The 24,355-nt window shown below is 38.3% G+C and overlaps 1 protein-coding gene across 1 annotated transcript; it reads left to right on the top strand.

The window, feature by feature from the left end:
* Window positions 1-8,806: 8,806 nt before the first annotated feature.
* ccr7 (chemokine (C-C motif) receptor 7) lies at window positions 8,807-23,548 on the top strand. Its single transcript, XM_061977273.2, has 2 exons — window positions 8,807-8,821; window positions 19,015-23,548. The coding sequence occupies exon 2, from the start codon at window positions 19,126-19,128 to the stop codon at window positions 20,059-20,061; it is 936 nt and encodes a 311-aa protein (XP_061833257.2). The 5' UTR covers window positions 8,807-8,821; window positions 19,015-19,125; the 3' UTR covers window positions 20,062-23,548.
* The last annotated feature ends 807 nt before the right edge of the window (window positions 23,549-24,355 follow it).

Here is a 24,355-nt window from a genome sequence, read left to right as displayed (position 1 = left end):
AGCTCCAGACAATTTTTATTTCATGGAATAGCGGGCAAAGTTGCTCTTTTGATAGAAAAGATTGTCGACCCCTGACCTAGACAGTAGGCGTGGGCGATACCGCAAATGTACACATTTCTCGACTATAGAGCCCACCTTTATATAAACCGCACCCTCTAAATGTTAGGGGGAATAGTATATTAGCCGCACCGGACTATAAGCTGCAGATATATAAGTTGTAAAATGATAATAATGATAAATGGGTTGTACTTGTACAGCGCTTTTCTACCTTCAAGGTACTCAAAGCGCTTTGACACTACTTCCACATTTACCCATTCACACACACATTCACACACTGATGGAGGGAGCTGCCATGCAAGGCGCTAACCAGCACCCATCAGGAGCAAGGGTGAAGTGTCTTGCTCAGGACACAACGGACATGACGAGGTTGGTACTAGGTGGGGATTGAACAAGGGACCCTCGGGTTGCGCACGGCCACTCTTCCACTGCGCCATTATTTACACAAATATTTTCTAAATATTTATTTGCATGTCTTAATTGTGGCAGTAAAACGGTTGATCAAACAAAACAGGACCCACACGCTGCAGAAGCCAGCTCTCCCAACAGCTAAATAGACTCAATAAAACCTCGGTGACGTCTTGGTGAGATTACTGAAGAATTTGTGAAACTGTAAAAATACAATCCGAATGCTAACACAGACACTCGTAAACGTGTTAGCATATTAGCTCATGCACGGACAAATATGCATGAAAACACTCCTACAGACATCACACATGGGATGGTTTAGTAAGTTTGAATAGTTTAGTTATACTGTAAAACGTGCAAAAGTTGCATGGAGTTATGAATGAAGAATCCATATGAGTAGAAATGCTATTGACAATTAGGAGACAGAACGGCACTTCTACTTACGGTTCACCTGCAGTGAGCAAACACGTCCAAAAGATGGTGCCAAAGCACAAACAATAACACACCATTTAAGTGTATTTGCACGTGTTTAATAAAAACTATTCACTTAATGTCCCTAAATTAGCTGCACAGTTTTATAAACCGCAGGGTTCAAAGCGTAGAAAAAAGAATCGGCTTACAGTCCGGAATTTGCTTACTGTTGAATTTTGTGATTTTGCCTTTAATTTGTTCATCTTCAATCAAATAAATTAGGAATCCAACGTTTTCTATCAACAAATAATACATACACATATATATGTATATATATATATATATATATATATATATGTATACATATATATATATATACGTATATATATATATATATACATCTATACGTGTACATATATATATATAATGTATGTATATGTATATATGTGTGTGTACATATGTATGTATCTATATATATACTGTATATATATATACGTGTGCATATATATATGTATACATATATGTGTATACACATATATATGTATAAATATATATATATACATATGTATACATAAACGTATATATATGTATACATATATATATATACACATATATGTATATATATCTATACATGTACATATATATAGATATGTGTGTACATATATATATATATATATACATATCTGTATATATATACGTGTACATATATATACATATCTATATATATATATACTGTACGTGTACATATATATATATATATGTATGCATATATATATATGTATACATACATACATACATATATATATATATGTATACATACATACATACATACATACATATATATATATATATATATATATATATATATATATATATATATATATATATATATATATATCAGTGACGTGCAGTGAGGTTGATGGCTGGTGAGGCACTGACTTCTTCACAGTCAGATTTACAAACATATGAACCCTAAAGAGTATCTTATTCACCATTTGATTGGCAGCAGTTAACGGGTTATGTTTAAAAGCTCATACCAGCATTCTTCCCTGCTTGGCACTCAGCATCAAGGGTTGGAATTGGGGGTTAGATCACCAAAAATGATTCCCGGGCACGGCGCCGCTGCTGCCCACTGCTCCCCTCACCTCCCAGGGGGTGATCAAGGGGATGGGTCAAATGCAGAGGACAAATTTCACCACATGCACCTAGTGTGTGTGACAATCATTGGTACTTTAACTTAACTTTAACTTTACACATACAAACTGTAGCACACAAAAAAAGCACATTTAATAAAAAAAACGTTATTATGGTCTTACCTTTACTTATATATGAAGTCCTTGCGCCGCTCCTTCTGAACAAAAGCATCGATAACTTGTTTATAGAAGTCTTCCTTATCTTTCTTCAGTTTTAAAAGTCTCTCTGTCTCGATGGAGATCTTTCTTTAAGTATTACCTCCTGCTTCGATTGAAAGTCCAGTTTGGAAAACTTTTATTTTTGATATGTAATCCTCCATGTTAAAAGTCCAGGCGAGAGGAAAAAATAAACGATCGCTGCTAACTGCTGCTGCTTGTTGTCACTTATTCTGCAGCCGAGTAGTCGCATGAATGATCTCTGGGATCACTAGTGCCCTCTACCACCAGGAGGCGGGATTACTGCGAGCCTCAGCCAGTGCGTCTTCGCAGCCGTTTTATGATTGCTCAGCACAAGAAATACGTTACACACATATAGTTGTTGACAAAATACACTGTACATTATATACCTCAGCTAACTAAATTATGGAAATGTATAATATAGTTCGTATAGCAATACGGTCTCACTGCACAGCAGGCCAGCAGTTAGCCGAGTCTGCAGTTCATGGTGAGGCACAACTGAGTGACGTGCCTCAACTGGCTGCTGTTCACCGCACCGTCCGTCTCTTCTCAGTATTTGAACGGCAAATGTGAAAATTCAGCGATTTTAAATAAAAATAATCTAAAACTGGTGAAGTTAAATGGAAAATAACTTTATAGTATAATCACTGGATACATATAACAATTTAATTAAAAAAAAAAAAATTTACATTTTTTTTCTTTCCATAATGGCAGGTGAGGCCCCTCTAGTGACTGCACGTCACTGATATATATATATATATATATATATATATATATATATATATCCATCCATCCATCCATTTACTACCGCTTATTCCCTTCGGGGTTGCGGGGGGGCGCTGGAGCCGATCTCAGCTACAATCGGGCGGAAGGCAGGGTACACCCTGGACAAGTCGCCACCTCATCGCAGGGCATATATATATATATATATATATATATATATATATATGCAGCACCCCCCCGCAACCCCAAAAGGGACAAGCGGTAGAAAATGGATGGATGTGTGTGTATATATACAGGTATATATTTATATATATATATAATGTATGTATACATATACATATAGAGCTGAGAATGGAAAATGGATGGATGGATATACATATATACATATACTGTATATATATATATATATATATACATATACATATATGAATTAAAGGATCCATGGCTACATGACTCGAGTCTTACATTAAAACATTAAGAAAACGGCAACAATGTATTTTGTAAAAAATATATAATGTCATCTTTTCCAAATATAACTGTAAATAGGGAAATAAAACAAAATGTTAGTGAATATCGTTACCTGCGTGTCATTTTAGACCCGACACTTAAAAAACATATCAAACAGATGTGCCAGAGTCTTAAGTGCAACATAAAAATGTTCAAATGTATCCACTGGAGGCAGCTCAAACGTATTTAAATGTCTCGTCTTTACCATTGTTTAACAGGTTGGTCCCAGACAAGGAATGTCACACTGAGGCCATTGGAAAACCTGCACAAAAACAACAGCAACACTATCCCTGTTTCGTACTTCAAAAATACACACTGTTACATTTTGACAACATTCAAAGATTAGCATCAACACGAATCGAATCCTAAACAACACTGCACCAGCGCCACTTCAGCACTTTGTCCAGTTTACACCTGCTGTGACAACTAGAAACACCCGAGCTTCCACTAGGGGGCAGTGTCGCATACCCAGATGTAAAGCCTCTTTTGCAAGTGTACTTGTAATGTACAAGTATGTGTCAATGAGAGGGCATTTAATGACTGTTCTTAATTTGATTACATGCTATAGCACATGTGTCAAACTCAAGGCCCGGGGGCCAGATGTGCCCCGCCACTTCATTTTATTTGGCCCTCGAAAGCCTGGAAATAATATGTATCAATAAAGTACTGTAACGTTTCTTACTAAATGTATTCTTTCTTTCTATTTTGGGAGAAAACAAATACATTTGTACTCCCATGTAATCGCAAGTTATGTTAACTTAAATATTGTGTAATTATGCAAAAGTATATTATCAAACATTCCAAAAAAAATTAAAATCTAAATAAATACTAATAATATTGATTTCAAAGCAAGTAATTTATCAAATTGTGCAATGTAAAAGAAGCAATAGATTTCATGGTAAAATTGTGAAATGTACTGCTGTTTTTACAGCATTTTTCTGTAGATTAAAAAAACAATACTTTTTTGACTGTTTTAAATTTACAGTAATACAACGAAAAATCTACAGTTGTTGATTTGCGGTTTAAAAAAAAACCCCAAAACAAACTGGCAGCTCAGGTGCCAAAATGTTACTATAAAATTGCATTTTTTTTAAAATTTACAACAGGATCGAACCCAGGACCTTCGTATTGTGAGGCACACGCACTAACCCCTGTTCTGCCCGATATTAAAATCACCCATTATAATTATATTATCTGCGTGTGTCACAACATCAGGAACAAACTCTGAAAATACAGTGATAAAGTCCGAATAGGGTCCAGTGGGGCGATAGATTTCATGGTAAAATTGTGAAATGTACTGCTGTTTTTACAGCATTTTTCTCTAAATTAAAAAAACAATACTTTTTTTACTCTAATAAATTTACAGTAATACACCGAAAAATCTACAGTTGTTGATTTGCGGTTTAAAAAAACCCAAAACAAACTGGCAGCTCAGGTGCCAAAATGTTACTGTAAAATTGCAAGTTTTTTTTTTTTATTTACAATAAAAAAACAGGTCAATTTTACAGTACCATTCTGGCAATTGAGCTGCCTTTTTTTTTAACATAAAAACAGCAGTACTGTCTTTCCAACATACATTACATTTTGAGGTGAAATTATTGCAACTTACCTTTTTTTTTACATTTTAGTTTAAAAAAAATCTGCTAATAAAATGCATTAAAAAAACTGCGACGTGGCCCTCAGTGAAAACGACTTTGACACCCCTGTGCTATAGTATAATTTGATTGTAATAATTGTTTTGCATGTTATTGTATATTTTTTAATCGAGGTAACCAAGTACCGTACTGCAGATGGAAATGAGCTATATGCAGAACATATCTGTCTTTGAACCTAATGTCTGTGTGCATTGTGCCTTTAAATTAAGACTTAACAAACAAACTGATTTAACACCTCAAAAGTGCAACTTCTCTAAAGTGTGTCGTACTGATAATGCGTGCAGTTGTGTTCAAGTAGCAGTGCATTATTGCACCTTTGTAGTTTGTGGTTTACCCTGCACATAAATGATATATAAAAAAAACAACCACAACCACAGGTGTACTCATCTCGTGAGACGGAGCTCACTGTATATTTGTCTGGCTTCTTCCTGGTTCTGTGTGACAGCAGGGCCCTCCAAATGTTTTATACGGAAAAGTATAAGATGCAGGGGCCACGCTCAGACCAACCCTGTGCTGAGTGTCATTCAAATAACTCAACATAGGACTTCCTCAAAAACATGAAAACTAAATATCTTATGCTTGTGTATTAAGCAAATGAACAAACAAAAAAATAGCCCGTAGGTCCGTGTACCTTCCATTCATTCTATTTTCAATTCTGAAACACAAATCAAAAAATTAAATTAGGGCCGTTTTTCGATTTTTTTTATATATGGCAGATTTTAAAACAAAACAAAAAAGGGTTGATTTTCATTAGAAAATTGCCATAAAATTGCATTTTATGCTGTTTTCCTTTCATGGATTTGATCTTTTTCAGATAAACACAAAAATCGAAAAATATGTTAATCCATCCATTCATCCATTTTCTACCGCTTGTCCCTTTCGGGGTCGTGGGGGGTGCTGGAGCCTATCTCAGCTGCATTCGGGCGGTAGGACAAGATGCTACCTCATTGCAGGGCCAACACAGATAGACAGACAACATTCACACTCACATTCACACACTAGGGCCAATTGAGTGTTGCCAATCAACCTACCCCCAGGTGCATGTCTTTGGAAGTGGGAGAAAGCCGGAATACCCGGAGGGAACCCACGCAGTCACAGGGAGAACATGCAAACTCCACACAGAAAGATCCCGAGCCCAGGATTGAACCCAGGACCTTCGTATTGTGAGGCACACACACTAACCCCTGTTCTGCCCGATATTAAAATCACCATTGGGACGGCGTGGCGCAGAGGAAGAATGGCCGTGCGCGACCCGAGGGTCCCTGGTTCAATCCCCACCTAGTACCAACCTCGTCATGTCCGTTGTGTCTTGAGCAAGACACTTCACCCTTGCTCCTGATGGCTGCTGGTTAGCGCCTTGCATGGCAGCTCCCTCCATCAGTGTGTGAATGTGTGTGTGAATGGGTAAATGTGGAAGTAGTGTCAAAGCGCTTTGAGTACCTTGAAGGTAGAAAAGCGCTATACAAGTACAACCCATTTATCATTTATTTATCATTATAATTATATGATCTGCGTATATATATATATATATATATATATATGTGTGTGTGTATATATATACAGTATATGTGTATGTATATATATATATATATATACAGTATATGTGTATATATATATATATACAGTATATGTGCATTTTTTCTCAGCAAATAAACAAAACAAAAAAAAAACCCATTAAAAGCAGTAACTGTTAACAAATACAGAGGACCCTGTTATTTCTGGCTAATTAAAAATGTTTTGGTTAAAACATGGTAAAGTAAATTCATATGAAAAGAAGCTTGGTAAAGCGGGGTAGAATTTGTGTGTACATTGGTGGATAGACCATTCACATATACTAACAATAGCCCCGTTAGAACGTCATAAGTGACTGTAAATAGTGCATTGTTTGTGGTATATGTAGTAGTGTCTCTATCACACACACACACGCCGAATATAGTTGTGCAAGTACCATTGAAAATAGCTACTAAATATATCAGAAGTTACTCAACAGTTACTCAGTCCTTGAGTAGTTTTTTTGCACTGAATAATTACTTGTACTAATTAAATAAATATTTGGATTACTAAATTTGACTTTTGCTTGAATTATGTCACTCTGTTAGTACTATTTCTCTTGCTTAACCCACCTCTGCTCATTTGTTTGTGTACATCTGGTGGAAAATATGTATAATATATACACTTGTAAATATAATAAGTGTAAAAATAAAAAACGAGGTTTAATCGTATTGCTGTCTTTTATCCTATTTTCAGCGTGGGGCTAAATCTTCTTTATAATGTTCTGATGTGGCTTAAAGTCTTGTGACAGCTAATTTATATGTGCTTCCTAAAATGTTTGATCATAGATGCCAGCTCATTTAAATGACTGACATAGAACAATGAACAGCTTCAACAAATAATGTTATCTCTTAATAATAATACTGCGTTGTATCACGTCTGTGTTGTGTATTTCAGTGGCATCGTTGTTTAATATTATAATCCTTCACGTTGATAATGACAACTTTCAGTAATGTTTTTTTTTAAAGGGAAACCGCCAGACAATGCTGAGGTAAAGCACTTCTGCCTTTAGTGGCTTTACCTGCAGCTCTCAGGCAACATGACTTTTGCCAGGGGTAAGTAAGCTAACTCATTTAATAGTAGAAGACTTGTTGTTTGTAGAACATGCATATACAAAAGGGAAGCAGTGACTGATTTTATATATATATATATATGTGTGTATATACATGTATATTTTTTTTAAATATATTTTTGCATATATGTGTATGTATATATATGTATGCATGTGTGTAAATATGTATATATATATATATATATATATATTTGCATATATGTGTATGTATATATATATATGTATGTATATGTGTATATATATATATACATATATATACTTGTATGTATATACATACATATATATACATACACATATATGCAAATATATATATATGTATGTATATATATGTATGTGTACCGGTATATATGTGTGTATATATAGGTTTATATATGTATGTGTATATATATATATACACACTGTATGTATGTATATATATATATATATATATATATATATTTGCATATGTGTATGTATATATATATAGATAGACATATATACATATATATACTTGTATGTACATACATATATATGCAAATATATATATACACACTGTATGTATATATATATATATATATTTGCATATGTGTATGTATATATATATAGATAGACATATATACATATAAATACTTGTATGTACATGCATATATATGCAAATATATATATATACATATATATATTTGCATATATGTGTATGTATATATATATATAGATATATATATATACATATATATATACTTGCATGTATATACATACATATATATATATACACATATATGCAAATATATATATGTACATACTGTATGTATGTGTGTGTGTGTGATTGTGTATGTATATATATGTATGTATATACATATATATACATAATATGTATTTTTAAATATGAAAGAGATGTATATATATGTAACAATATTTGCTAAATACAATCCTAAATTCATGTTACTTTTTTGTGTGAGGTCATTCATCACTAAATGTATCATCTTGTGACAATGTAATGTGTCTTTCTTGTTTTAGTTATGGATCATCTATTTTTTTTAGGTTTTCCAAGTTTTCTGCCAGTTTTCCACTTGTGGTCGATTATTTACAAGGTAAGAAAGTTTTCCAACACAAATTGAAATGACTCTCTCGGTTGAAGTGGGAAATTCGGAGGAGCACTAAAAAGTGGTACCTCGGTTTCGTAGGATTTGTTTTTCAATATTTGGACCCCAAATTTTGTTAGCGTATCGCATCACAAACTTATTTATTCATTATGTATATGTATTTATTATATACTTACTTAGTTATTTTGATGAGTGACAATGATGTTGAAATGTTAGCTATGCACTAGCGATGCAGCGGCCGATATAGTAATTATCGACCGATGATGGCAATTATGAAGTCATATAAATAATTCGGATAATGAAAAATCAACCTGATAAAATGAGCTGATAATAGTCAATGCTTACCATTTCCGTGTTTGTCGTTACTCTCTCTGTTGTGGCTTTGCTGCTGCCTGGCTCGTCAACCCCTCTCATACGGTATGGTCGCATATTTGTGATGTCATGATATTGTTTATTGAATGGATTCCCATTAGCTGACGCCAAGGCGACTGCTAGTCTTCCTGGGGTCCATATAGGAGCATACAAAATGAAAAATGCAAAGAATACATGCAATAACAGACATTATACAATGGAAAAATACAACATAAGATAAAAAGCTAGTTAAAACCAGTATTAAAAATTCTCGTCATGTGGGCAGCTGCAATAGGTGTATCTTCAAAGCTGTCTTGAATGACAATTTACTTTGTGAGAGATTAATGTGAGATGGCAACCCATTCCAAAATGATGTACATCTATACATGACTATATGTTTGAGGAGATTGGTCCTGGGAGCAGGAAGTGCCAAATAGCCATTGCTGGCATTCCTAGTGTCATGAATATGTGTGTTAGTTGATTTTAAAAACTGTTTGTAAAAATAATCTGGTGATTGATCTAAAATGATAGTTCTAAAGAACATAATGAGACTACAATGCATCTTTTGTTCAACAGACAACCAGGACAGGCGTGAATGCATAAATGCAATATTAGTGTGCAAAGAACATTTAAGTACCAGTCTAGCCGCTCTGTTCTGAACAAGTTGCAGTTTGTTCAGGTCAGACTTAGTCGTAGCGGACCATATTATAGGACAGTAATGAAGATGACAGAAAACCAAGGACTGTATGACTTGAGCCATTGTTGAGGATGTCAAGAAGGTGGAGCACCTCCTGACCATGGCTAAACCTCTTCCCATTCTCATTGAAATACCATTAATATGATCGGACCATGACAGTTGACTGTCTAATAGCACACCAAGCAATTTTGCTTTTTTGACCTGCTCATTACGTATGTCTGACATTAAAATATGAAGCTGTGAGTCATCAATAAGCATATGCCTGGATCCAAAAAGAATGCTTTTTGTTTTGTCAATATTCACAACAAGTTTACTATCATTTACCCAGCGGGACACTCTCTCCAGGTCCTGATTTAAGTTGTTTTCTAGGTCATTTAAGGTAGAGGCAGTACTGTATAGAGTTGTGTCATCTGCATACATAACCATATTGGTGTTTGTTGTAACACAGGGAAGATCATTAGTAAAAATAATAAAAAGTAAAGGACCTAAGCAGCTTCCTTGAGGCACGCCGCAGTAATTGTACTTGCGTTCAGATAGGCTACCATTAAAACACACTCTCTGTGATCTTGCTGATAGATAGCTCAACATCCAAGAAAGTGACATACTATTAAAACCATATTTTCTCAGTTTGGAGATCATTATGTTGTGATCTATGACATCGAATGCCGCACTAAAGTCAATCAGGACAGTACCAACCATCTTCTTGACATCCATTTGTGACAGCCAGTCATCAGTCAGCTGAGCTAGAGCAGTAGATGTTGAGTGACCTTGCCTATAAGCATGCTGAGAACCCGACATCAGTTTGTTGTAGGTAAAGTAATCTTGAATTTGTTTGAAAACAACTTTTTCCATCAATTTACTAAGAACAGGAAGTATGCTTATTGGTCTACTGTTTTTAACAGTAAAATCTTTATTTTTGTCCTTGGGTAGAGGGATGACCTTAGCCTCCTTCCAAACCCCAGGAAAGACTCCATATCTTAATGATTTATTAAATATATGACAAATCGGAGTTGATACATGGCATGCCGCAATTCTTAACAATTTGCCATCTAGCATGTCCGTCCCAGCAGGTTTATCAGATGGCAGTGATAACAACAATTTCTCAATATCAGAACTACTAACTGGTACAAAATCGAACCTGCAGTTTTTACCCTTCATTGTATGATTTTCAATTAATGTGCATGAGGAGGAGCCATCAGAAGGCGTCATATTCACTCTCAGATTTTCCACCTTGTTTGTGAAGTAATTATTCAAATATGTGGCAATTTCCATTGGCTTAGTCAGGTAAGCTCCATCAACTTCTATATACGAATTTGTTTTACATGATGCTGATCTTCCCATTATTTGATTTAAAATTTTCCACAATTGTTTTCCATCATGTCTAAAGTCATAGATCTTTGTCTGATAATATACCTTTTTATTACTTCTATTTATTTTAGTTACACGATTTCTTAATTTACGATAGATCATCGCATCAGAAAGTAGACCAGAAGAGTCTGCCAACTTTTTAGCCTGGTTACGTTGCTTCATAAGTGCTTTGAGCTCATTCCCTAACCAGGGGGCGCCATTTGCCTTGACAGTTGTTTTCCTGACAGGAGCATGCTTATCTACAATCTGCAAAAATAACTTCATGAATGTGCTCAAAGCAGCTTCGGGATCCTCCTCAAGACACACAATTTCTCAGTTAACATGTTTCACTTCATCTATAAATTTTACTTCATTAAAATATTTATAAGATCTTTTATGTATAGTCACACTAGGAGCTTTGGAGAGCTTGGTCTTCCTCCTTATTGCAATTAAGTTGTGATCCGTAAAGCCAAGAGCTATTGATACTGTTTTAGTGCATTTATCAGGAACATTAGTGAATAGGTGGTCAATGCATTTGGATGACTTTAGCCCATTTCTATTTATAGTTGATCTGGTTGGTAGTGTAATAGTCTGTGTGAGGTTACAGGCATTAGTTACAGCAATAAGTTTCTTTTTCAGCGGGCACATAGCAGACCAATCAATGTTTGTGTCCCCTGTAAAATATATCTCTCTGTTTTCATCACTAGATTTATCCAACATCTTGCATATTAAATCCAGGTATTTTATATCGGCACTAGGTGGTCTATAGCAGTACCCAACCAGTATGGGTTTGGTCTGTGGCAGGTGAACCTGGATCCACAGGGCCTCAATATCAGCCAACATTAAATCATGTCTTACTTTCACAGGAATGTGACTCTGCACATACACAGCTACACCTCCACCATATCTTGTTCTATCCTTCCTAAAAATTGTGTATCCATCTACAGCTAATTCATCATCCTCAAAAGAGGAGTCAAGATGGGTTTCAGATATTGCCATAATGTGTATATCATTAGACTTCATTATCATACATAAATCAGGGATTTTATTTCTTAAGCTACAGATATTCAAGTGAGCTATCAGTAGGCCTTTGCCGGGTAGTTTAAGGTTGTATGAAACCATGATGAAGAGAGAGAGCGATTGATGACTTATATTGCTTTTTACAATTGACCCTGAAACACAGTAGTGTAGGCCTGCTTTGAGGCATAAAAAGCCGTACAGGTAGACATATATAACAACGCCCAACTAGTACATAGGCATGACATCTGCAACTGCAGCAAACAACTAAAGAATTAAAAAAACTAAAGAATAAAAAAGGGAAACAATGAGTGACAGTCATGATGTGTGTGTGAAAAGTGTCCATGAGTAGACACAGGGGTCCTACATCGCTGCAGATAGTTCCTCAGATATCGAATTTGTCCAAATCACTGATGTCGTTGATGACCATGACTTTCTCCTCTTCTGGGGTGGTACCATTCAGCTTGATAAACACTTTACAGCTAGCAGTCCATGTAGACTGAATTTTGCTTTGCTTCCTCGGGATTCGTGCGCGCCTGGCGATCTCACCATTCCTTTTGGTGAGGTGTTCGTTAATGTACACCTCCGTTCCTTTTAATTTGCGACCCTGTTTTAGGATCGCGATCTTGTTCTTTCTGTTGGTGAAGCGAATGATGATCGCTGGTGTTGCTCCTTTGGTTCTCGTAGGCAGGGTGTGACAGGCTTCAATGTCGCTCCTGTCCACGGAGATCCTCCTGCTCCCCAAAAAGCTGACCACCTGCTGCTCCAGTGATTCCACCTCTGACTCCGATTGAACTCCCTCCCGCCCTACGGGACCGTTCTCCCGGGCTGCCACACTGGCGTATGACCGATGCTTGGTCTTAAGTCCGCTGACGATCACGTTGTTCATGCGGGAGTACTGCTCCAAGTCGGCCACGCGACATTCCAAAACTTTTATAGCTTTGTCTTTCTCCGTGTTCAGTCTTTTGAGTGACTGAATGTCACCCATCAGATCCACAATTTTCTTTTGCTGGTCAGCAATTGTTGCGATCTCAGCCGACAAGAACTCAAGAGATTTCTTAATTTCTTCCATGTCGTCCTCAGGGGGGCTAACCACTCTCCTTGGCTTCGGACCCATGCTAACCTGGGCCACGGCTGAAGGTGAGCCGAGCCCGGCTGCAGTGCAACTTGGATCTAGGCTAGAAACGAGCCACACCAACGTAGACACTTAGCGACGCCGGAATTGACTATTTTACCGGGCACTCAAGGGCTAATGCCCGCCCGAGTGGCACAGCACACGCCGCTCTGGTCGCTCTGTTGCTGCACGCCGTGAGAAAGTTTCGCCCTGCTTCCTTGACTGCAGGTAGTGCAGGATAGGTAGTGTTGTGTTGATACTGCTTGTGTACAGAGAAAAGCATCATGGCGTAGTAGTCACCAATGTGGGCTTTCTTTACGGTGTCAGAAGAGGACATTTCAGTCCTGGTTTCCAAAACATGCTCTGCAGGAATCAAACAGTGTGGGTTAAAGACGAGCTTCAACACAATACAATCTGATAAGTCACCTTAAAATTCACTAACATGAAGATTTATGGAAGCAGTATGAAGCTGCCTGTGTTGCTAAGACGAGACCTAGCGTTAATAGCAGCGACCGCAGTAAACGTAAATGCCTTTGGGAGAAAAAAAACTTGATTACAAAATTAGTTGTTTATGTTTAATTTCATGGTTTATCTGGAGGCAAAGGTAACTGTCAACTTTTATGATTTCTTAGTGGAACAAATTCACAAATTTTTTTTAACTCTGATTTCTTTATGTTCTAAAATTGAAGATGTCAGGTTCAAACACTGATGACATCTATTAAACAAGACAAGAAGCAAGGAATTAAACAGAGACAGAACTACATTTGTCTCAATGAGAAGAAACGCGAACACCTGTGCCCTTGTACAGTGTCACCACGCTCTGACGAAAGATTGTACGCCTCCTCTTTTATTTGGACTTTCCCTGATTACATGGCAACAGCTGTTTCTAAGGGAGGGGGGTCGTAAACAGCCATCGCCTTTGATTACAAAACAGTTAAAAAAAAAAAGGTCTTAAAACAGTTCAAAGAAAAGGTGCCTGGAGGGAGGTCAGGCCCTGCTTCCTCTCCGCTTTGTAGATCTCGGGTCAAGACAAAATATTCCTGTGGATTACAATACATCAAAGAAACAGAACACCATGTTGCTTCCCATCCTGCACAGTGGAGTTTTACAAGCCTTCTTCTTGGTAGGATCAAAGACATCTTTTGTCTGCTCGCCGGGAATTCATGGCAACACAAAGTTTTGTGATAATTTAGATACAATTATTCTGACAGAATGTTGCTTATTTAAGGAACAGGCACTTATTCCTGTAAGGGAAAAATATGTATTTATTTATTTTATTTTTGTCAATCAACAAGAAATGTGCCTCAACTTGTTTCGGTGTTGTTGGTCACTGCAATGCAGAATCTTATTGACTTAGATCTATTGCCCTCATTTACATGTGTTGTGTTACAAAAATAGTTTTCATTTTATGAAAACATATTCAGAATGTCTGAGTTGCTTGTTGCCTATCAAAAAACTGATTGAAAAGTGAAAATCAATAAATTCCAAAATTTGCATGGGTCAGAATTATCATCGGAAGTGTATTTCTACTCAAAGTATAGTTGAGTTAAATAAATATATTAGTTGACATTATCCTTATCACTACAATAGATGTGTATATTTTTTGTTAGAGTGTATACATTTTGGACAAAAGTGTGAACTGTTAAATAATATTTTTTCTCAAAACATCTTGTGTGAATATATATACATAAATATCGGTTATCAGTATCGGTTGTAAAGGTCTGGAGATTATCAGTTATCTTTATCGGTTTAAATTGCCATCTCTACTCTGTACCAGTATCTGTAAGTATATCAATTTTGTTTATTAATTAGTCCAACTTTTTATTAAATAATTGTTCAAGGATTTGGGAAAAGTTGGAGAGGAAGGAAACTAGTCTAAAATTTGTGAATTGGTGTTGGTCTCCTGTTTTGTACAAGACCCAAAACCAGTGAAGTTGGCACATTGTGTAAATGGTAAATAAAAACAGAATACAATGATTTGCAAATCCTTTTCAACTTATATTCAATTGAAGGCATGGGTAACTTACACACCAGTGAAAGCACCATTAATGCTGAAAGGTACATACAGGATTTTTTCATAGACGCCCCTGCTTATTTCAGCAAGGCAATGCCAAGCCACATGTTACAACAGAGTGGCTTCGTAGTAAAAGAGTGCGGGTACAAGACTGGCCTGCCTGTAGACCAGACCTGTCTCCCATTGAAAATGTGAGGTGCATTATGAAGCCTAAAATACCACAACGGAGACCCCGCACTGTTGAACAACTTAAGCTGTACATCAAGCAAGAATGGGAAATAATTCCACCTTAAAAGCTTCAAAAATTGGTTTCCTCTGTTCCCAAACATTTACTGAGTCATGTTAAAAGGAAAGGCCATGTAACACAGTGGTAAAAATGCCCCTGTGCCAACTTTTTTGCAATATGTTGCTGCCATTAAATTCTAAGTTAATGATTATTTGCACAAAAAAAATTACGTTTCTCAGTTCGAACATTAAATATCTTGTCTTTGCAGTCTATTCAATTGAATATAAGTTGAAAAGGATTTGCAAATCATTGTATTCTGTTTTTATTCTGTTTTAACTTCACTGGTTTTGGGCTTTGTATATCGATACTACTTTTGCTGTTTTCATTTTGTTTGCGAATTTGCCTGTTTGAAATGATAAATTGTTGATATAAGTTAAAGGTTCTGAAATCTCATTATTAACCTTTTTTTAATTATTTTCATATTGATTTTGTTGTACTCGGTTAATTTTTTAGGTTTGCATTCATTCATAATATTAATTATCCCTGTAGACAGCAAGCAGGTCTGAGCTACAAACCCCGTTTCCATATGAGTTGGGAAATTGTGTTAGATGTAAATATAAACGGAATACAATGATTTGCAAATCCTTTTCAACCCATATTCAATTGAATGCACTCCAAAGAAAAGATATTTGATGTTCAAACTCATAAACTTTATTTTTTTTACCAAGCCTTTTGCTTGGTAAGATCAAAGACAGCTTTTGTCCTCTCGCCGGGAACTCATGGTAACACAAAGTTTTGTGATAACTTAGATACAATTATTCTGACACCCTGTGAGAAACAATGACCTGGATGAATGAGAACAATCATAGACACTGGGAGCAAGGTGGGTGAAGAGTCTTGCCCAAGGACATAACGGCAGTGACTTGGAGAGTGGAAGCTGGATTCATTAGTACAGGAACCCTCAAGTTTCTGGTTGGCTGCTCTAACGTCTGAGCCTCGCCACTCCATCTATTAACAACTAAGGAGTAATGGAATTGTACAAATACGTTTTTGCACACTCTCGGCATTCTCTCGATGAGCTTCAAAAGGTAGTCACCTGAAATGGTTTTCACTTCACAGGTGTGTTTGAACTTTATCGAGAGAATGCCAAGAGTGTGCAAAGCAGTAATCAGAGCAAAGGGTAGCTATTTTGAAGAAACTAGAATATAAAACATGTTTTCAGTTACTTCATCTTTTTTGTGTTAGGTACATAACTCCACACGTGTTCATTCATTGTTTTGATGCCTTCAGTGACAATCTACAGCAGTGTTTTTCAACCTTTTTTGAGCCAAGGCACATTTTTTGCGTTGAAAAAATGCGGAGGCACACCACCAGCAGAAATCATTAAAAAACGAAACTCAGTTGACAGTAAAAAGTCGTCGCAATTGTTGGATGTGACTTTAAACCATAACCAACCATGCATCACTATAGCTCTTGTCTCAAAGTAGTAGTAGTTTTCCTGCGTGTGGTGTTTTAGTTCTTGTCTTGTGCTCCTATTTTGGTGTCTTTTTCTCTTTTTTTGGTATTTTCCTGTAGCAGTTTCATGTCTTCCTTTGAGCGATATTTCCCGCATCTACTTTGTTTGTATCCTTCTTCGTGGGGACATTGTCGATTGTCATGTCATTTTCGGGATGTACATTGTGGACGCCATCTTTGCTCCACAGTAAGTCTTTGCTGTCGTCCAGCATTCTGTTTTTGTTTACTTTGTAGCCAGTTCAGTTTTAGTTTCGTTCTGCATAGCCTTCCCTGAGTTTCAAAGCCTTTACTTAAGGGGCACTCACCTTTTGTTTATTTTTTGTATAAGCATTCGATACCTTTTTACCTGCACCCTGCCTCCCCGTGTTTCCGACATCTACAAAGCAATTAGCTACCTGCTGCCACCTACTGATATAGAAGAGTATTACACGGTTACTCTGCCGAGCTCTAGACAGCACGGACACTCAACAACAACACATCATTTGCAGATTATATTTACTGGTTTGCAAAAAATATTTTTCACCCCAAATAGGTGAAATTAGATAATCTCCCACGGCACACCAGACTGTATCTCACGGCACACTAGTGTGCCGCGGCACAGTGGTTGAAAAACACTGATCTAAAGTCATGAAAATAAAGAATTGAATGAGGTGTGTCCAAACTTTTAGCTTGTACTGTATGTGTTATTGAAAATACTTCATCTGCAGTAGCTTTATGATTGTGAAGTGCGTAAAGACCAGGAATACTGACAATGTTTGAGTATCCCCAAATAAAGCAGTTCTGCGAATTAGTGTCATAATTGTGTGTTAATTAGTATTGTATGTACAAACCCCATTTCCATATGAGTTGGGAAATTGTGTTAGATGTAAATATAAACGGAATACAATGATTTGCAAATCCTTTTCAACCCATATTCAATTGAATGCACTACAAAGACAACATATTTGATGTTCAAACTCATAAACTTTTTTTTTTTTTGCAAATAATAATTAACTTAGAATTTCATGGCTGCAACACGTGCCAAAGTAGTTGGGAAAGGGCATGTTCACCACTGTGTTACATGGCCTTTCCTTTTAACAACACTCAGTAAACGTTTGGGAACTGAGGAGACACATTTTTTAAGCTTCTCAGGTGGAATTCTTTCCCATTCTTGCTTGATGTACAGCTTAAGTTGTTCAACAGTCCGGGGGTCTCCGTTGTGGTATTTTAGGCTTCATAATGCGCCACACATTTTCAACGGGAGACAGGTCTGGACTACAGGCAGGCCAGTCTAGTACCCGTACTCTTTTACTATGACGCCACGTTGATGATGCTTGGCATTGTCTTGCTGAAATAAGCAGGGGCGTCCATGGTAACGTTGCTTGGATGGCAACATATGTTGCTCCAAAACCTGTATGTACCTTTCAGCATTAATGGTGCCTTCACAGATGTGTAAGTTACCCATGTCTTGGGCACTAATACACCCCCATACCATCACAGATGCTGGCTTTTCAACTTTGCGCCTATAACAATCCGGATGGTTCTTTTCCTCTTTGGTCCGGAGGACATGACGTCCACAGTTTCCAAAAACAATTTGAAATGTGGACTCGTCAGACCACAGAACACTTTTCCACTTTCTATCAGTCCATCTTAGATGAGCTCAGGCCCAGCGAAGTCGACTGCATTTCTGGGTGTTGTTGATAAACGGTTTTCGCCTTGCATAGGAGAGTTTTAACTTGCACTTACAGATGTAGCGACCAACTGTAGTTACTGACAGTGGGTTTCTGAAGTGTTCCTGAACCCATGTGGTGATATCCTTTACACACATATTTACATCTAACACAATTTCCCAACTCATATGGAAACAGGGTTTGTACATGAGCCCCACCCATTATTTACGTTGATGTGACTTTGATTGCAGGTGTGTTTATGCCAAACAGAGGAGACGGACTACTCTCTCGTCACCTTCGACTACAGCGGCTTTCCACAGCCTTGTGAGAAAGACCTCAACCAACAGTTCCGCCTGTGGTTCATGTCTCCTTTCTTCACTGCCATCAGCTGCACGGGACTGTTGGGGAACCTCCTGGTCATCCTCACCTTCGTCCACTTTAACCGCCTCAAGACCATGACGGACGTGTACCTGCTCAACTTGGCGTTTGCAGACCTGCTATTCGCGCTGTTGCTTCCCTTCTGGGCAGCCAGCTACGTGGCCGAGTGGCCGTTGGGCGTCGCCATGTGCAAGACGATGCACACGGTTTCTAAGGTCACGTCTTACAGCAGCATGTTCCTGCTCTGTCTGATCAGCGTGGACCGCTACTTTGCCATCGCCAAGGCTGTTTCCGCCCGCCGACTGCGCTCCCGGACTGTGTTCGTCAGCAAGGTGTCGTCCGTTATAGTCTGGATCACAGCTCTGATCAGTTCCATACCAGAAATGAAATACACAACAGTCACCAACAACATCTGCACTCCTTTCACCAGTTTGTCCGACCCGTTTCGCGTTGGCATCCAGACCAGCCAGATTGTTCTCGCCTTTGCGCTTCCGTTGTTGGTCATGAGCTTCTGTTACAGTAAAATCGTGCAGACACTTTGTCAGACTCAAAACTTTGAGCGCAACAAGGCCGTCAAAGTGATCCTCGTCGTCGTCGTGGTCTTCGTGGTCTGTCAGGTGCCGTACAACGTGGTCTTGTTCTGGGCTACCGTCTTCGCAGCCAACGGAGGAACTTCGGACTGTGCGTACGAGAACAATCTCGTCTACGCGACTGACGTCACTCAGTGCGTGGCCTTCCTTCGCTGCGCCCTCAACCCTTTCGTGTACGCCTTTGTTGGTGTTAAATTTCGCCATGACCTCTTGAGGCTAATGAGGAAATTGGGTTGCGTGAGTCAGGAGAGGTTCCTCAGGTACACGTGTAGCAGGAGAAATATCCCTGGTTCCTTAGACACAGACACCACCACCACGTTCTCGCTATAAGAAACTTAAACCATAGACCACACAACTGCAATACTTCCATATCCCAACTGATCAGGGTTCGCTTTTTGTGTAATCTTCCATTACTTCTAGAGATGTCCGATAATATCGGCAGTCCGATATTATCGGCCGATAAATGCTTTAAAATGTAATATCGGAAATTATCGCTATAAGAAACTTAAACTATAGACCACACAAATGCAAAACTTCCATATCCCAACTGATCAGGGTTCGCTTTTTGTGTAATCTTCCATTACTTCTAGAGATGTCCGATAATATCGGCAGTCCGATATTATCGGCCGATAAATGCTTTAAAATGTAATATCGGAAATTATCGCTATAAGAAACTTAAACTATAGACCACACAAATGCAAAACTTCCATATCCCAACTGATCAGGGTTCGCTTTTTGTGTAATCTTCCATTACTTCTAGAGATGTCCGATAATATCGGCAGTCCGATATTATCGGCCGATAAATGCTTTAAAATGTAATATCGGAAATTATCGCTATAAGAAACTTAAACTATAGACCACACAACTGCAATACTTCCATATCCCAACTGATCAGGGTTCGCTTTTTGTGTAATCTTCCATTACTTCTAGAGATGTCCGATAATATCGGACTGCCGATATTATCGGTCGATAAATACTTTAAAATATAATATCGGAAATTATCGGTATCGGTTTCAAAATTATCGGTATCGGTTTCAAAAAGTAAAATGTATGACTTTTTAAAACGCCGCTGTGTACACGGGCGTAGGGAGAAGTACAGAGCGCCAATAAACCTTAAAGGCACTGCCTTTGCGTGCCGGCTCAGTCACATAATTTCTACGGCTTTACACGCACACAAGTGAATGCAAGACAAACTTGGTCAACAGCCATACAGGTCAAACTGAGGGTGGCCGTATAAACAACTTTAGCACTGTTACAAATATGCGCCACACTGTGAACCCACACCAAACAATAATGACAAACACATTTCGGGAGAACATCCGCACCGTAACACAACAGAACAAATACCCAGAACCCCTTGCTACAATATACACCCCCCGCTAAACCCCCCACCCCCCCAAATTCCAAGCTGCTGTTTTGAGGCATTTAAAAAAAAAAAAAATGCACTTTGTGGCTTCAATAATAAATATGGCATTTTTTTCCATAACTTGAGTTGATTTATTTTGGAAAACCTTTGTTTAATGCATCCAGCGGGGCATCACAACAAAATTAGGCATAATAATGTGTTAATTCCACGACTGTATAAATCGGTATCGGTTGATATCGGAATCGGTAATTAAGAGTTGGACAATACCGGAATATCGGCAAAAAAGCCATTATCGGACATCTCTAATTACTTCCTTTTATTTTGTTACATTTGTGTCCTGTTTTGTGTTCCTTTACTCCTTGTTGAGGCTACAGGGTGCAGCTCTTACACCTGATTTCCTGTGGTGCGTAATCGGCGTGGAACGGCACCGCCATCTGCCTTCCTTCAATCCCCACCGCCGTTATATTGCGGCTCCGCCGTGCAGCGAAACAGCGCAGACTTTTACGAGATCTCTCGAATCCGCGCATAATCATGTGATAAAGTAAACATGGAAGTAAACCCCGCAGAACGTCTCGAGCGTCGCCGTTTGTCCATCAATACCCACATTGACTTGATTCATGAAAAAGACGACAGTTTCTCCTCGCAGAACGACAACTTTATTTTTTTTTGTAGTGAAGCGTATTTGCGGTCTTGTCATCCTCGTCCGGACAGAAGAATGACACGGCAGTGCGGCTGGATCAAAAGTTGCTTTATTACAAGCGAGCATAATTTTTCAGCGCCTGGAGAACGAAGTCAAAAAGATATCTCTCCTAACTTGGAGAAGCCGAAACATCAGTTTTATATTTCTCCTTCCTGTCTCTCTGTGTGTGTGCTAAGTCAGGAGAGCACATCCTGACCATAAAAGGAGATGTTTGTTTGTAAGTGTCTGGAAAACAACTGCTTTAAGTCATATAACGTTGAGCTAGACAGGTAGTCTCTTCTCAAGGATAGGGCTATCACTTTTGCATTCCGAAGACCCAATTAGAGCCTCTTTTCCTACGAGAAGTGATCCAATCCACCTTCGAATATCAAACTAAGGGGCCTTATCTTATTATGTGCTCAAACTGAAATAGCACTATTTACTTAAACTTGGTGGTTCGCCTTCGCCCAGTTGGATGTAAATCATCACCATAAGCAAAATATGATATAAGTTAATTAATTCACTTCAGTAGCAAGCAACAACACAAAAGTAACATCATCCACGGCGGGCGTTGTAGGCACACACAACTCCAACAAACCACGCCCCTGCTTCCCCGGCCCCCGTATCAGCTGGCATTTGACACAGGACCCTATATGCGCACATAGCTGCCCGGGATATGCCTGTATGTTATTCCTAAATTTGCACTTTCAGAATCTGTATTTACAAACCCCGTTTCCATATGAGTTGGGAAATTGTGTTGGATGTAAATATAAACGGAATACAATGATTTGCAAATCCTTTTCAACCCATATTCCATTGAATGCACTATAAAGACAAGATATTTGATGTTCAAATTCATAAACTTAATTTTTTTTTTTGCAAATAATAATTAACTTAGAATTTCATGGCTGCAACACGTGCCAAAGTAGTTGGGAAAGGGCATGTTCACCACTGTGTTACATGGCCTTTTCTTTTAACAACACTCAGTAAACGTTTGGGAACTGAGGAGACACATTTTTTAAGCTTCTCAGGTGGAATTCTTTCCCATTCTTGCTTGATGTACAGCTTAAGTTGTTCAACAGTGCGAGGGTCTCCGTTGTTGTATTTTAGGCTTCATAATGCGCCACACATTTTCAATGGGAGACAGGTCTGGACTACAGGCAGGCCAGTCTAGTACCTGCACTCTTTTACTATGAAGCCACGTTGATGTAACACGTGGCTGGGCATTGTCTTGCTGAAATAAGCAGGGGCGTCCATGGTAACGTTGCTTGGATGGCAACATATGTTGCTCCATTGGGCCTGTGATGAGGTGGCGACTTGTCCAGGGTGTACCCCGCTTTCCGCCCGATTGTAGCTGAGCTAGGCTCCAGCGACCCCGAAGGGATTAAGCGGTAGAAAATGGATGGATGGATGGATATGTTGCTCCAAAACCTGTATGTACCTTTCAGCATTAATGGCACCTTCACAGATGTGTAAGTTACCCATGTCTTGGGCACTAATACATCCCCATACCATCACAGATGCTGGCTTTTCAACCATGTGCCTATAACAATCCGGATGGTTCTTTTCCTCTTTGGTCCGGAGGACACGACGTCCACAGTTTCCAAAAACAATTTCAAATGTGGACTCGCAAGACCACAGAACACTTTTCCACTTTGTATCAGTCCATCTTAGATGAGCTCAGGCCCAGCGAAGCCGACGGCGTTTCTGGGTGTTGTTGATAAATGGTTTTCGCCTTGCATAGGAGACTTTTAACTTGCACTTACAGATGTAGCGACCAACTGTAGTTACTGACAGTGGGTTTCTGAAGTGTTCCTGAGCCCATGTGGTGATATCCTTTACACACTGATGTCGCTTGTTGATGCAGTACAGCCTGAGGGATCGAAGGTCACGGGCTTAGCTGCTTACGTGCAGTGATTTCTCCAGATTCTCTGAACCCTTTGATGATATTACGGACCGTAGATGGTGAAATCCCTAAATTCCTTGCAATAACTGGTTGAGAAAGGTTTTTCTTAAACTGTTCAACAATTTGCTCACGCATTTGTTGACAAAGTGGTGACCCTCGCCCCATCCTTGTTTGTGAATGACTGAGCATTTCATGGAATCTACTTTTATACCCAATCATGGCACCCACCTGTTCCCAATTTGCCTGTTCACCTGTGGGATGTTCCAAATAAGTGTTTGATGAGCATTCCTCAACTTTATCAGTATTTATTGCCACCTTTCCCAACTTCTTTGTCACGTGTTGCTGGCATCAAATTCTAAAGTTAATGATTATTTGCAAAAAAAAAATGTTTTATCAGTTTGAATATCAAATGTTGTCTTTGTAGCATATTCAACTGAATATGGGTTGAAAATGATTCGCAAATCATTGTATTCCGTTTATATTTACATCCAACACAATTTCCCAACTCATATGGAAACAGGGTTTGTAAGTCAACAAGGTGAAATTACATCTAAAAACCTTTGACAAGTTGACTTAATGTCCTTTACTGCCCATTAGGACATTTAAAGGGGAACAGCACTTTTTTCTGGAATTTTGCCTGTCGTTTACAATCAATATTAAAGACAAGAAGACA

The sequence above is a fragment of the Nerophis lumbriciformis genome, linkage group LG16 (genome assembly GCF_033978685.3).
Source record: "Nerophis lumbriciformis linkage group LG16, RoL_Nlum_v2.1, whole genome shotgun sequence".
NCBI lineage: Eukaryota > Metazoa > Chordata > Actinopteri > Syngnathiformes > Syngnathidae > Nerophis > Nerophis lumbriciformis.
The sequence above is the reverse complement of the archived record's forward strand: the minus strand, read 5'-3'. Positions and strand labels throughout refer to the sequence as shown.

Excerpts from the sequence above, each read along its gene's own strand:
- ccr7 (XM_061977273.2), top strand. The coding sequence starts at position 19,126 with ATGTCTCCTTTCTTCACTGCCATCAGCTGCACGGGACTGTTGGGGAAC.